Source organism: Leptonychotes weddellii, chromosome 2 (assembly GCF_054177405.1).
Source record: "Leptonychotes weddellii isolate Sample4059 chromosome 2, ASM5417740v2, whole genome shotgun sequence".
Taxonomy (NCBI): domain Eukaryota; kingdom Metazoa; phylum Chordata; class Mammalia; order Carnivora; family Phocidae; genus Leptonychotes; species Leptonychotes weddellii.
In genome coordinates this window covers 140,271,217-140,286,702 of record NC_138370.1, presented here as the reverse complement: position 1 = coordinate 140,286,702, position 15,486 = coordinate 140,271,217, and the positions used below count along the sequence as shown (strand labels likewise).

The 15,486-nt window shown below is 34.2% G+C and overlaps 1 protein-coding gene across 17 annotated transcripts in view; it reads left to right on the top strand.

The window, feature by feature from the left end:
* The window catches only part of FIP1L1 (factor interacting with PAPOLA and CPSF1), a 78,787-nt gene that overhangs the window by 40,223 nt on the left and 23,078 nt on the right, over positions 1-15,486 (top strand). For all 17 annotated transcript variants that reach the window (XM_081812385.1, XM_081812384.1, XM_081812382.1 and 14 more), the window contains 2 exons: positions 2,128-2,221; positions 3,898-4,054. In XM_081812385.1, the coding sequence (XP_081668511.1) occupies positions 2,128-2,221; positions 3,898-4,054 (251 nt within the window). The remainder of the gene's footprint in view (positions 1-2,127; positions 2,222-3,897; positions 4,055-15,486) is intronic.

Genomic DNA, 15,486 nt, shown 5'->3' with positions numbered 1-15,486 from the left:
GTAGTGCAATTGCTGGATCATAGGGTAGCTCTATTTTCAACTTTTTGAGGAACCTCCATACTGTTTTCCAGAGTGGCTGCACCAGCTTGCATTCCCACCAACAGTGTAGGAGGGTTCCCCTTTCTCCACATCCCTGCCAACATTATCTTGTCCCAGAATTTTTGAAAGCAGAAGTCTTTAGAAATCCATGGTATATAGAGGTCTTTCATTTGGGAACAGACATTAGACTGTTAGATCTAGATTTAAGTTTTGCTACTTTAACAATTTGGAGACATTGCAAATCCAAATATATTTGTGAGAATTTGTTCTTGAGGGAAATAAATTTTAAAAGATGGAGAGAGGAGAATGCTGCAGTCAGGAATAGAAAAGAGTGGAAAAGGAAATAGAGGTAAAGATTTTTACAATGAAGTCTAGGTAGCAATAAAAGGTGAGGGAAATTGTGGCCTCAGGATACATACCTATATCTGTCAGGATGTTGCAATCTGAGATGTGTGTAGATATCCGAGGGATCATGGCATCTGCTTTGATAATGAAGTTACAGTGGTTATAGTTTTGTAATTGTTTTAAGGGGAAAAATTGGAGCAATATTTGTTTTATGTCTGAGGTATTTGGATTTTTCTCATGTGTGAATATTAGGATAGTTCCCAGCTATATCGAAGGGTATGAGTTAAGTTAAAAATCACTTTTTCTCTTTGAGATCATGCGGAAATCTGGGAAGTCAGTGACCTGGGCATAAAATCAGAAAAGCGTGAACTTTAAAAAAAAAAAAAAAGTTCTATTAGAATTATATAGAACAGAAGTCTAAAGTGGGAAAGATGATAAGTAGGAATGGACTGTGTAGTTGAAGACATTTCAAATGCTATTATGTACTTTTATAGGGTTGTCTTTATTTTGTTTTTGTGAGCATAAAATTATTTATGGGGCTTCTCAAGGTTCACTTGAGGCAAACTTAGACCAGTTCTTGATTTTCAGAAGTCTTAAATGTCTCAGAAATGAGTTATCTTGCTAGGAGGCAGCATAGCTCAAGGGAAGGGGTCTGTACGCTTTGGAATCTGAAAGACTCAGATTTGAAAGTTAGTTTTGCCATTTACATCACTATGAGCCCTAGTTTTAACATCTCTAACAAGTGTACAGTAATTTGTTAAGTGAAGGCTTATTGTGAGGTTTAGGTATAATGTGTAGACATTCAACAAATAGTAGCTGTTATTAGTTGTTTCAGGAACCTGACTGTGGTGACTGTGGAAGGATCCATGGTACTTTGATGGTTTTACTTCTCTGAAGTTTTTAAAGGCAGAATTGTTCAGAACTGAAATAGAGATGAAGAGAAATTCATCGAATTTACATCCATTTTTCATTGCCTCTTCCTTCAAGTGACTTCTGTATCTTATTAAGCATATATACTTTAATAAAATCCTTAACTACTAACTGGCTTTTAACATTATTTTTTAAAATTTAACTTACTAGCTTCTCCAAATTAAATTTGCAGCATCATTTTGTGGTAGACTATTTTTCCATCTACTCATGTACTTTAATGGATTATAAATACAATTGGAGTGGGGCAGGCATTTAAATATTTAAAATTTTCTATTTAAAGGCAAGTTATCGGAAATGGAAAACTGGATCCCATTTTATGCTTTCTAATGCTTGGAATAAATCACTAAGAAAAATACAGTGTATCAAAATGAGCATTATTTCTTTTCAAGTCTCTTGGGGGAATTTTTTAAGTTTCTGTAATAGAACTATTACGTTTTATAATTATAGCAGCCAAAAAATCTTATTTCCATTTGCTTAGCATTTGCTACCTGATTCAATTCCACAAAGATAAATTTAGTTGGAGACTATTAAAAAATAGTAAATTTAAAAGAAAACCTATAAAAATACTTAAATTTAACATGATGTCATTGGGTACATTGGTTCCAGCTTATTATTAAAGCTTAGTTTTTATGCCAGTACAAAGTAGTGAGATCTAACTTAGTGAAGTTTTTTTTTTTTAATGTGTGTTGTGATCTGGTTTTATTTTAAAGTACATTGCAAAAGGTCTTAGATTTCATTTCTCACCTAATATTTGTGTTATTTTTCAAACATCTAATTAGGTGAAACTGAATTGATTCAATTTCTATGTTACAGGAGATTACCTGGGGCAATTGATGTAATTGGTCAGACTATAACAATTAGCCGAGTGGAAGGAAGGCGACGGGCAAATGAAAACAGCAACATACAGGTTTCGTATTTTAAAAATTATTAATTTTTAAAACTGAAGGATTATATCCATATTCTAATTTAATTTATTCAATACACATTTATAGTGCTATGCTATATGTTCGGTATTTTAGGTGCTACCAAGAGATTTAAAATATGGAATTAATCACCCTTTTATTATAAAAGCTATTCCAATTAGAATTTATTATCTTTGGATCTTTTTTAGTAAGATTTCTTTTCCTTTGCTGTAAACATAATATGTAGGTTAATTGGACCAAAAAAGGGAAAATTTGGGAAAAGTGTAAAGAAGAAAATTAAACCACCAATAATTCTAGCATCTAAAGGTAACCACTCTTCACACTCTGGTACATGTCTTGCTTGTCACCAAACAAGATTAGGATATACTTTTTATTTTTTGTGTATCTTTTTTTTTTAATTATCATTTTCATTTTCCATATTTTTAAAAATATTTAAAATTCCTTCATGATAGTTTCATTATATGGATATACTATAATTTAATGTGTCATTTTTGGAGGAAGTAGATTTCCTTTGTTTTCAAGTGGAAGAATGAAGGAGATATTAGTAACTTGGATTCAAGTTAGAAATTTAGTAACTGAGACTTTCAGCTATTAGCTTGATCATTACTGTTTTTTATTACTACCTTTTCCTGAGTACCTTAAAAAAAAATGTCAAAGTGTTTTGATTCTCATTACTTTTAGTAAATTAATCTGCTTTTCTTTAATGTTTAAGGGTAAATCATTTCTAAACTGGAAGATAGCCCTCTCTTCTTTCCCCCACCATTAAAATGCCATGATTTTTTAAAATCATTCTGTTCCCTACTTTAAAAATAGCTTATCAGCATAAGCATTACAAAAATTACTGTACTTAAATGTAGGGAAAGTTAATGAAAAGAGGGATTATAAGTTTAAATGATACCCTTTAGCCAGCAAAGATTTTAGAAGTATAAATTAAATGCACAACATTATGTTGCCTGTTTCTGCTGTTTCCCAAATGTGTTTGCATATCAGAATCCCCCAGAGAGCCTTAACAAAAATCCAGATTTCTTTGTGTCACTTCTGTAGGTTTGCTGCCTGTCCCTTACCTCTTTATACAGATCAGTATTTTGTAAATACATTTACTTTTCAAGTATAAACTCTGGTTTTTTAAAGCTACAAGACTCACATGAAAAAGTTATTTATGTATCTGGCTGCCTGTTTACTTGCACCCTGTTAATGCATGCAGCCTGACAATGACAAGCCCTAGTACAATGGATAGCTGTTTCTGCTGCCATGTTAATGGTATTTGTGACTAATGATTACATTGCCTTAATTTGAGTACTGTAGGTTGGTTGGGTAGCAAAGATAATACTCATTATATTTATAAAGTACTTAATTTAGAAGTATACTTGTTTAGAATGTTTTTATTAATTATTTCTTAACTTTTTTGGGGTAATGATTCAGTCATTTTTTCTAGGCTTTATATATGGACATCTTAAAAAGTGTGTGTGTGTACTCACATCTGTATATATACACACATATCACACACATGGAAAAAATTACTTCTACCTCCCCAAAGTATGTGTATGTGAATAAAACTTTTTACTTCATTTCTTAAATTAAATGAAATGAATTTACTGAGTTTTTAATCTTAGATAAGAACATTTACTCATTTTTTAAATTAACTGTGCTTTAATTTTAGGTCCTTTCTGAAAGATCTGCTACTGAAGTTGACAACAATTTTAGCAAACCACCTCCATTTTTCCCCCCAGGAGCTCCTCCCACCCACCTTCCACCTCCTCCATTTCTTCCACCTCCTCCAACTGTCAGCACTGCTCCACCTCTGATTCCACCACCAGGTAAATAGTAAATAAGACATTTGATTTTGGAAAAAAAAAAAGTAATCACGAGTGTTTCTTTTATTTTTAATTCTAACAGTTAAAATATATATTTGAAAATAAAATCTTCATTGATTATACTGCATTAAAATTATAATAGATAGGAAACTTATTGTGTTAAATCTTCAATAGATTCACAGTGAAACAGATCTATATGTGCTATTTCAGCATAGCAAAGAGAACATGCTAAAATAGAGAAGAATGGACAGATGCTAAAATTGTGATCTAAAAGTATGATTGTGATCACTAAAGTTGCTAATTGTTTACGGATAAATCCATATTGAATTGTAAACCATGTTAACTTGTTTTGAAAAAAGTTTTGGAGATACTTTAGAATTGGAATAGGTTTAAAAAAATATATCCTGTGAAGTGAAAATCTCAGTCTGGTCATCTTTGTATACTGATTTCATTTTAGGAGACTGCTTCTGGGTGCCAGGTACCTGGTACTTACTTCTTTTAAACAAGCAGAAAATTAAATTTCTATCGTATTTTGAGCCACTTTTGATTATTTTATTGGTGGCAATAGAAAAAATTCACAAGTAATCCCTAAATTTTATATTTTCAACTTACATCCAGTGAGTGGCCTTTGTTACTTTGTTCCCAGTAAGCTTCCAGTATTTATTCCCTTTAATCAGTTTTTAATGAAACTAACAAGATTGATTGAGATAATAATTAACTTTCTTCCTACAGAGAATCCAATAGTAAATGATAAAAACTAGCTCCTGGTCCTAATTATAACTACACATGGGAGATATGCTAAAATTTGCTTTCTTGTAATAAAATCCGTTCATACTAAAGAGCCATGTCCACTCAGTCATTTCGAGAGAGCCATGCTTTTTTTAAGGTGCCAGTTGTGATCAGAGTACCTAGGCAAATAAAGGGTCTGAGTAGTCCTTCCCTCTAGTATTCATCCTTGGTCTCTAAATGTCAACTGTTGCATTGGACCTACAGCCACAGCACCTTTGATTCTCTTCCATTGTCACTTTCATCTTCAAAAAGGATGAGAATTATTATGAAAACGACTGGTTTTTTCCTCTGAAAAACAGAGGAAAGAGAAGACTGGATAGGTTGGAGGTGCTTACTCCACACAACATTATTTCTAAAATTCAACGAATTTCTTGTTCTGGAGCATAAACCATTTCAGAAGTTGTAATTGGACCCGTGACTCTTGGGTCTTCCATATGGTGAGAATTAACCAAAGGAAAAGGGAATGGAATGAAGACTTAGTGATTCATAGATGAGTCCTTTGTCTACTGAACATGATAAAATGTAGAAATAGTTAATTCTGAACATACTTGATTTGATGACACTAAAAGATAATCAATGTATGATAATAGTGTTATGCCAGATTGCTTGGTAATCTTACTTTAACTTTACTAGGTATTAAAGGTGATTTAAAAGAATTTTTTTTTATTACTAGCTAACATAGTGTATCCCCAGATTGCTAACAGTTTATATAGTCAGCACTAACTGTTGTGAGAGAGTAAGTGGTGTGAGTGAGAGAGAGGGTATGAAAAATGGTGAAGAAATAAATACCTTTTTGGTATAAGAATATTTAGAAGCTCTATAGGATATTGATTATAGGCACTGGCATTATCTGGAAGCACGCTTTTTTCCAAAATGACAAGACTACTACATTTCTTTGCCATATAACTTCTGTTTATAAGGGTAATAATACCTTTTAATAATGTTCAGATTATCTATGGCATTATGCTGTAGAGTCACACTCCTTATTTTTTTGTTGTTTAGGTTATTTATTTACAGGCTTACCTCGGAGATATTACAGTTTTAGACCACCTCAATAAAAAGAATCAAATGAAATTTTGGTTTCTCGGTGCATATAAAAGTTATGTTTATACTCTCCTGCAGTCTGTTGAGTGTGCAGTAGCATTATGTCTAAAAATACCTTAATACATTAATTAAAAAGTACCTTGTTGCTAAAAAATGCTTACCACCATCTGAGCTTTAAGTGAGTCATAATCTTTTGTTGACCTTGGGGTCTTGCCTTGATGTTGGTGACTGCTGCCTGATCAGGATGGTGGTTGCTGAAGGTTGGAGTGGCTATGGCAATTTCTTTTAATAAGACAACAGTGAAATTTGCCACATCCATTGAGTCTTCCTTTCATGAACAATTGATTTCTCTGTAGCAGTGATGCTATTTGATAGCATCTTATCTACAGTAGAACTTCCTTCTACTGACTGTGAAGTCAGTCCTATGAAACTCTGCTGCTGCTTTATCAACTAAGTTTAGGTAATATTCTAAATCCTTTTTTTGCCATTTCAACAGTCTTCACAGCATCTTCACCAGGAGTAGGTTCCACGTCAAGAAACCACTTTCTTTTGCTCATCCATGAGAAGCAACCCCTCATCTGTTATGTTTTGTCATGAGCTTGCAGCAATTCAGTCACGTCTTCAGGCTCCACTTCTCATTCTAGTTCTCTTGTTATTTACACCACACTTGTACTTACTTGCACCACTGAAGTCTGGAACCCCTCAAAGTCCTCCATGAGGGTCAGAATCCACTTCTTCCAAACTCCTGTTTATGTTGATATTTGGATCTTTCTCCATGAATCATGAATGTTCTTAATGGCATCTCGAATGATGAATCTTTTCCAGAAGGTTTTCAATTTACTTTGCCCAGATGCGTCAGAGGAATCACTATCTATGGCAGCTATAGTCTTATGAAATGTATTTCTTCAATAAGACTTGAAAGTCAAAATGTCTCCTTGATCCATGGGCTGCAGAATGGATATTTTGTTACGAGGCATGAAAACATTAATGTCATTGTATGTCTCCAACAGAGAGAGAGCTCTTAGGTGACCAGGTGCATCGTCGATGGGCAGTGATATTTTGAAAGGAATCCTTTTTTCTGAGCAGTAGTCTCAACAGTGGGCTTAAAATATTCAGTAAACCATGTTGTAAACAGATGTGCTGTCATCCAGGCTTTGTTGTTCCATTTATGGAGCACAGGCAGAGTGGATTTAGCATAATTCTTAAGGGCCCTAGGACTTTGAGAATGATGAGCATTAGCTTCAACATTAGCTTCAATTAGCCCCTCACAAGAGAGTGTGCCTGTCCTTTGAAACTTTGAAGCCAGGCCTTGATTTGTTTTCAGCTGTGAAAGTCCCCGATGGCATCTTCTTCCAACAGAAGGCTGTTTTTGTCTACATGAAAATATTTTGTTTAGTGTGGCCACCTTTATGAATGATCTTAGCTGGATCTTCTGGGTAACTTGTTGCAGCTCCTCTATCAGCACTTGCTTCTTCGCCTTGCACTTTATGTTATGGAGACGGCTTCTCTCCTTCAGCCTCATGAACCAACCTCTGATAACTTGAGGCTTTTCTTGTATAGCTTCCTCACCTCTCTCAGCCTTCATAGAATTGAAGAGGGTATTAAGGGCCTTGCTCTGAATTAGCCTTTGACTTAAGGGAATATTGTGGCTGGTGTGATCTTCTCTCCAGACCACTCAGACTTTCTCTGTATTTGTAGTAAGGCTATTTTGCTTTCTTAACAGTTGTGTGTTCACTGAGTAGCACTTCTAATTTCCTTCAAGAACTTTTCCTTTGCAGTCACAATTTGACTGTATGTCGCAAGAGGCCTAGCTTTCAGCCAGTCGGCTTCTGCCATGCCTTTCTTACTAAACTTAATCATTTCTAGCTTTTCATTTAAAGTGAGGGATGTGTGATTCTTCCTTTCACTTGAACACTTAGAAGCCAGTGTAGGGTTATTAATTGGCCTAATTTCGTTATTGTGTCTCAGGAGGAGAGAGGCCAATGGTCGTCGGTTAGTCAAGCAATCAGAACACAAACAACATATATCGTTTAAGTTTGCCATCTTATATATGATTACAGTTTGTGGCGTCCAAAGCAGTTACAACAGTACCATCAAAAGATCACTGATCACAAATCACCGTAACAAATAAAATAGTGAAAAGTTTGAAATACTGTGACAGTTACCTTAAATGTGACGCAAAGACATGAAATTACAAACACTTTTGGGAAATGACTCCAGTGGACTTGCTGAAGTGTAGTGTTGCCACAAACCTTCAATTTGTTAAAAACACAGTATCTATGGAGAGCAGTACAGTGGGTGCAATAAAATGAGGTATGTCTGTAATGTTAGTTTCCAGCTACATGCTTTCCATATTTTAAATACCTATCCAGATTTCCTTTGCTTATTCTTAGAATTTCCGTGCTGTCTTGTCAGCATTTAAGGATACTGATTCAGATGAATTCTGATGCCGGTTTAAAAGCAATATCTAACTGTGGTATATTTGCTGGTGGCAGGGAGATACCAGTTCATACTAAGACCAAATATTTGTAAATTGAGACTATCTGAATTACTCCTTACTTTTACTAGATTTTGAGCTGTTGGGAGAGAAGGTAGTCTGTATTTCCATCAGTGTTTCCCAACAATGCTAATCACAAAGATCTTTTGTATACTTGACATTCCCAAAATAAGATAGCTGATTGAGTTAACATGTTTCTGGATCCATAACACCAGAGAGATTTTCAGATTGTACAGTCACACAGACACTTAGCAATCAAAGTGGTTACTAGCTTTTCCATAACAGTATGGCTGCATAGATGCTTACCAGCTGAATACAGGCCTTGATTAAAGCCACATTTTCAGTTACCATTTACCACAGAACCACATGATTACAGTATGTCCTTAGAGTTCACTGTAATTTAGATCACCTTAAGAATCATAAGCAGCTAATGAAAGAAAGCTGTGGTTCAGGAGTCTTTTTATAAGTTTGCCTTAAAAAGTACTCCATTTTTCTTAGAGAAACCTTGGGTTTTCTTTTTGCTTCCTTGAGAAATACTAAAAGGAAAAAGGAAAAAAATCCTTTGAGAATTTAAACATATTTTAATGTTGTCTTTGTTAACATTTGCTTTCAAATGCATATGCTTTCAAGTCTATAGGCCTGTATATGCCGAGACAAATATAGTAATGATCTATTACACCCATGTTTGGGGGTGTTAATTTTTTCATAAATAGGATTTTTTTCACAGATAGAACCATGTATCCAGATTTGCGTGGAACCTACTTTATACCTTTATCCCAGCATAACTCTTATTATTCACTCTCAGAAATGCCTTGATTTGGAGAAAAAAAATTTGTGGTCAACTCTTAGAGGTTTCCAGGCATGACTCATTGCATAAGTAGATAGTTACTACTTAACCTCCTTAACAATGATGAGGTGATAGAGATTGCATGCATTCAAGAGACTTTTACTGTCAAATAGCAGACAAGGAGAGGTGTAATGCCTCCTACCACCCCCCTCAAACACACATCTACAAAGGTACATGAAACCTTGTTAGTAACAGAACAAAATATTTGCCACAATTGATTTGTATCAAGAGTGGAGAAGGTTTTGTGTTGGACAGTACAGCAAACATGTAAAGGACCTCTGGTCCTAAATTGATGTTGTGACATTTGGAGTAGCTTTTTTAAATGAAAAAGTATTTAATGTGGTTTTCTGTTACCATACTAACAGTAGCTTGAAAACACGGCTTATTCAACATCTTTGTTAATTTTCAGAAAATTTGTTATTTTCATCGCCTAGTGAACCACCCAATAGTTTCTGTTGTGTTAAATTTTTCAGAAATACATTAGTGCAGCTTCATGCTTTCAGTGAGTAATAGAAATTCAGTTGACCCTTGAAAAACACCAGGGCTAGGGGCGCCAACCCCCCAAGCAGTCAAAAATCCACATATGACTGGACCTTCCAGAAACCTCTACTGATAGCCCATTGTTGACTGGAAGCCTTACTAATAACATAAACAGTCAATCAATACATATTTTTTATGTTATATGGATTATATACTGTATTCTTATAATAAAGTAAGCTAGAGGAAAAAAATGTTAATATCATAAAGAAGAGAAAATGCATTTATAGGTCTGCACTATAAAAAAAATCCACATTTAAGTGGACCTGTGCAGGTCAAAGCCCTGTTGTTCAAGGGTCACTTGTAATAGCTAATAGTAGCTAATATATATTGAATGCTTATTGTTGGAGGCACTATTCTGAGCACATTTCGTATATTAACTCAATATGATCCTTGACAACTGAAATAGGTATTACTCTAATTTTACAGAAGAGAAACTGGGACTTAAAAGAGTTTAAACAATAGCTAGAAAATAGCAGAACCAGCAGGCGGTTTTGTCCAAAAGCCTGTTTTGTTAACTATGTTGAATCGAATCATGTCATTATGTGTATATTCATCCCAATAACGTGTCTTTTAAAAAGTTGTTTGTTTTTTAACTATTTCCCTCATGTTGAAGTGCATGCATATGTATTTCTGGGTAGAGAAGTTATGGAGCTTGTAAAGAGCAGGAACCAGATTTTTTTTTTTTTTAAACATCCAGTTAGCTGAGATTTTGCTGTTTGCCTGATTTGTGTTAAGTCTGTTTACTGAATAAACCAGTTGTGATATACTTGTTTATTGGAAGAAGAATTGTAAAATTGGAAAGATTCATGTTATAATGCAGTTGATTTTTTGGTACTTTTTTATTGTGGTAAAATGTACATAATATTTATTATTCTAACTCTCTGTAAGACTACAGTTCACTGGCATTAAATACATTGACAAAGTTGTATAACCATCACTATGATGTATACCTAAAACTTCTTCCTTATCCATAATGAAACTGTACTTATTAAACAGTAATCCTTACCCTATCCCCCAGCTCCTGTAGCCTCTATTCTTTCTTTCTCTGTGAATTTGCCTATTGTAGGTACTTCATGTAAGTGAAATCATTACAGTATTTGTCCTGTGTCTGGCTTATCTTGTTTTTTAAACAATTTAATGTTTGTAAACTATTTTTTAAAACTATGTTCAAACTAAATATTATAGACTTTTAATTTAGATTTTTAAATATTAATTTTAGTGTCATCCTATTTTATCTTCATTTTTTATAATAGAGTTTATTGAAAGAGAGGAAGGCCAGATTTATTTTAGCTCCTTTCTTGTTACGTTAATCAGAATTAAAGCTCATGTGACTGTGGTTCTGTAAGTCTTCAGAACAATTAAAATCTAGTTCGGGATTCCATTAAGTTGAGGAAGGCTCTTTGCTTTACTGAAATACTATAGTCCAATTAGTGCAGACCACAGAGAACAATGATCCCTGCTTTTAAAGTTGGATATAGGGTTTAGCTGTTTATCTAGATTTTAAAATGTGTAGGATTCTGCATTTTAGAAGGAATTCCTAAATTCATTCCTAAAGACTATCATCATCAAGTGCATTAGTGTCTCACTAGTCATGTAGTACTTTTATATGCACTCAAAAATTCATGTTCATTACTTAAATATCTTGATGGTTTTGGGTTATAGCAGTGACACGTGGGGTTCTAGGGAGAAAGGCAGCTCATATCTGGAGTCTTTCTGCATTTTCTGTAAGGCCTACATTGTCTGTGGATTAAGTTTTCTGTTAGCAGTCTGGTTCTAGCCCAGTGGCTCTTAAACTTCTTGGTCAGAGACCACTTGATACACTAAAAAAAAAATTACTACAATCTCCTAAAGAGCTTTTATTTATGCATGGTATATCTATTTTTTGTATTAGAAATGAAAACTGAGAAGTTAAACTGTTATGTAAAAAATACTCATAATAAACCCGTTACATATTAGCATTAAGATATTTGAAAACTAATTTTTTCCAAAACAACAAAAAACATTTAGTGTATAGAGTGGTCTTGTTTTACACTTTTGCAATTTTTTTTTCTTACTATGTGGCTTAATAGAAAAAAACTGGATTCTCCTGTTTGTTCCTGCATTAAATCTTTTGTGATTTCACATGTCATGTAGCCTCTAGAAAAATTTATTGGGACACTTAGAATGAGCATGGAAGTGGCAAATAACATCTTAGTATTTTTATGAAACTAATTTTAACCTTGCAGATTCCTTAAAGGGGTCTCAGAGACCCCCTGGAATCTCCAGATAACACTTTAAGCACTGCTACTTTGGCAAAAGCTTGGCCTATTCTAGGTGAATATTATCCGCACCCTTTCTCAAGTACAATTTTGAGAAGCTATTTTATTAATACAATATTTATTAAGCTAATTTTTATAGTTCTGTAAGATTTTTGGTCTTATTCAGCAAATCTGCTTATTAACTGATGCTTTTTGCCAAAAATATATTTTCCAGAAGTACGTTTAAAAAAGAATTCCTTGAAGTTTTTGAGAACTGTACTCATTTTCTCTTTTGTTTTTCTATATCAGTATTTTCAGTAAACTCAAAATAAGATGTTATTTTTAAAGGGTAGATGTTAGGTAATATGTGTGTGAGTGTATAATTTTAGAAATATTGACGCACAGAAAAGCATGTAGTGGAAGGTAGTATTTAAAGATTTTTATAAACCTTGACTTTATGTACTCAATTTCTTTGTGCAGAACTTACTTACAAGCTTGATGACTTAGAAGTAGAAATCAGTGAGAAAGTGATCAAGCTTATCCATTTGTAACATAATGGTACTGATGAATTTAGAAGTTACTAGTGAGAACTTGGAAGCATAATTTGCATAATTCTGCCATGCCTTTTTCTTTCACTTGACCTTAATAGAGAAATGATAGGTAGTTATTAAACGTATTTGTTAGCTGTTGCTGAGTAACAAATCACTCCAGAACATAGGGATTTAGAACAACATACATTTATTATTGAACAGTTCTAGTGGGTTAGGAATGTGGGGACGGCTTAGCTGGGTCCTCTGCTTCAGTCTGCCACAGACTTTGGGATGGACATCTCAAAGGCTTGACTGAGAAAGGACTCTTTTTTCAAGATTACTTGCCTCTTTGTTGAAATCAAGATTCACTTCCTCTCCTACATGGCAGCTTGCTTCAGGAAAGCATGCATGCCAAGAATACTGTAGAGGATACCAGCAAAATAGAAGTCACTGTCTTTTGTAATCTAGTCACAGAAGTGACATCCCATCATTTTGCTGGATTTTGTTTGTTAGAAATAAGTCATTATATCCAGCCCATACTCAGGGGGAGTGTATAAATACCAAAGGTATAAAAAGGCATAAATATCTGCAATCAGGGATCATTAGAGGCCGTGTCAGAGGCTCCCTAGCATATATAAACTCTTTTCTGCCTCAGGAAAACAGTGATGGGCTGCATTGAGAATGAGTTCATACACAATTTTTATTGTTTTTTTGTTGACTGCAGAGCCTCTATTAATTTTGTGCAAATTTAAAAAATATCGTTAAGTACCTTTCGAAAAGTATAACAGGGCTGATGCCTTTCTATTTTTTTTACTTCAATTCCTTCAGTTTCCAAATAGGATTTCAGGTCCCCCCCACCTTCATGCTTTCCACTGAAGAGTGTGCATTACAGGAAAAAGTAAATCTGATTCTCTTTCTTTTGAGGATGCCAGGTAGTTATCATATAGCTCTGTTGTTTTACTTCAAGTTGTCACATGCTTTGTTAGTTTCATAAAAATTTGAAATGGGATTTATTTTATGTGTATTGAATATTGTGGTGTTAAGCACTGCAATCTGTAGAGAAGTTTAGGATCTGATTTATTGATTCTCAAAGTATGGTCTCTGCTCAGCAACATCATCCTCTCCTTGTTAGGAATGCACATTCTCTGACCCCACTCCAGACCTACTGAATCAGAAATTCTAGGGGAGGGACCCAGCAGTCTGTGTTTTAACCAACTATCCAGGTGATTCTGGTGGTCACTAAAGTTTCAAAACCACTAATCTATCCAGTCCTATTAGAACTTGAATATTACTTTTCCAAAAGCTTTGGCCTATAGTACTAGAAACCTTACTCTTACTACTGTTATGCAAAGCTTTCCAGGGAAATAAACATTTTTGTCCTACTCATTTTACAGATAAAGGAAACAGTAAAACACAGTACTTCCCTTGTGTAATTCCAGTCTGTTGGTTAGGAAGTGTGTGTTGGTCAGGAAGGTGGGAGTGTTGAGGGTGAAGATAGGAATTTTTCTCTTTTCCTTATGCTGTTTCTCTTTTGTTAACAAAAGTCAAATACTAAGTCGTGATTTTTGTATGAGAATTACATCGAACCAACATTATATCACATACTAAACTTTCGTAGTTGCATTTTGAAAATACATCTGATAATACTAAAGAATTGATTTGTATTGTGTTTCATCGACTTTGTGGTTCTCTTTGGGTGAACATTTACCAATAAAGAATTACATTGAAATATCTTAGATGAAATAGAGGCCTCACAAAAAGGGCCTTTTTTAGTTCTCATGTTAACTTTGTGATGAGTAGATGATGACTGGAAAGACATCTTTACCTATAGCGTGAGTTTTCTTTTTGTTCTTAATTCTTTCCAGTTGATTTTTAAAAAAACCTGTCCTATGATACTAACTGTAGTGAGAATTAAAATTAAAAGACTGTAATTTTAACGACCTTCATAGTATATTTAATAATTTGGTTACAAGTCTTTTTATGTTTTCTGAAAATTTGTCAACTTAGATGTTTTTAAAGGCTAAATTTTGAGAGGGCTGACTAGTAATTTCTTATTTTGTGTAAATTCACATTTTAGTAAGCTGTAGTGAACTTAAGAGTGATGTGTGTTGCTCATGTGTTCATTTAAGGGTAGTTTATTAGGATTACAGAGTGTTTTGCTGAATTTCGTACAGTTCTTTATCTTGTACAGTAGGTTCCCCCCACCCCACCCCCTGCCTTTATCTGCAAGGGATATGTGCCAGGACCCCCAGTGAGTACCTGAAATGGTAGATAGCATTGAACCTTATATATGCTATGTTTTTTTTCCCATTCATACATAACCTATGATAAAGCTTAGTTTATAAATTTGACACAGTAAGGGATTAACAACAATAATAAAATAGAACAGTTATAACAGTGTACTGTAATAAAAGTTATTTGAATGTGATCTCTCCCTCTCTCTCTGAAAATATTTCAGTTGTACTGTGCTCACCTTTCTTGTGACAACGTCAGTTGATAAAATGCCTATGTCCTGAGATGAAGTGAGGTGAATGGCATAGGCCCTGTGACATAAATAGCATTGGGCTACTGTTGACCTTCTGACAATACATCAGAAGGAGGATCACCTGCCTCCAGAATGTGGTTGACTGCAGATAACTGAAACTGGAAAGCATGGCTAAGAAGGGACTTACTATACACCTAAAAAAAAAAACAAAAACAAAAACATGTATTTAAATGTAAAAACTAGGTCACATAGTGAAGTTAAACAGTGTTCTAAAAGACTTTATACTGTTCTAAAGAAAATTAGGTAATATTAGATGTTAAGAATGTTTAATATGTTCTGCCTTTCTTACTTTTCCCATTTAGTATGGTGTCTGGGACTCTGCTAGCTTATATTGTTTGCTGGATTCTTTTAGTTTAGTAATTTAGGAAGCAGCAAGGTAACTTCAGGATGGATGAGAATTGCCACT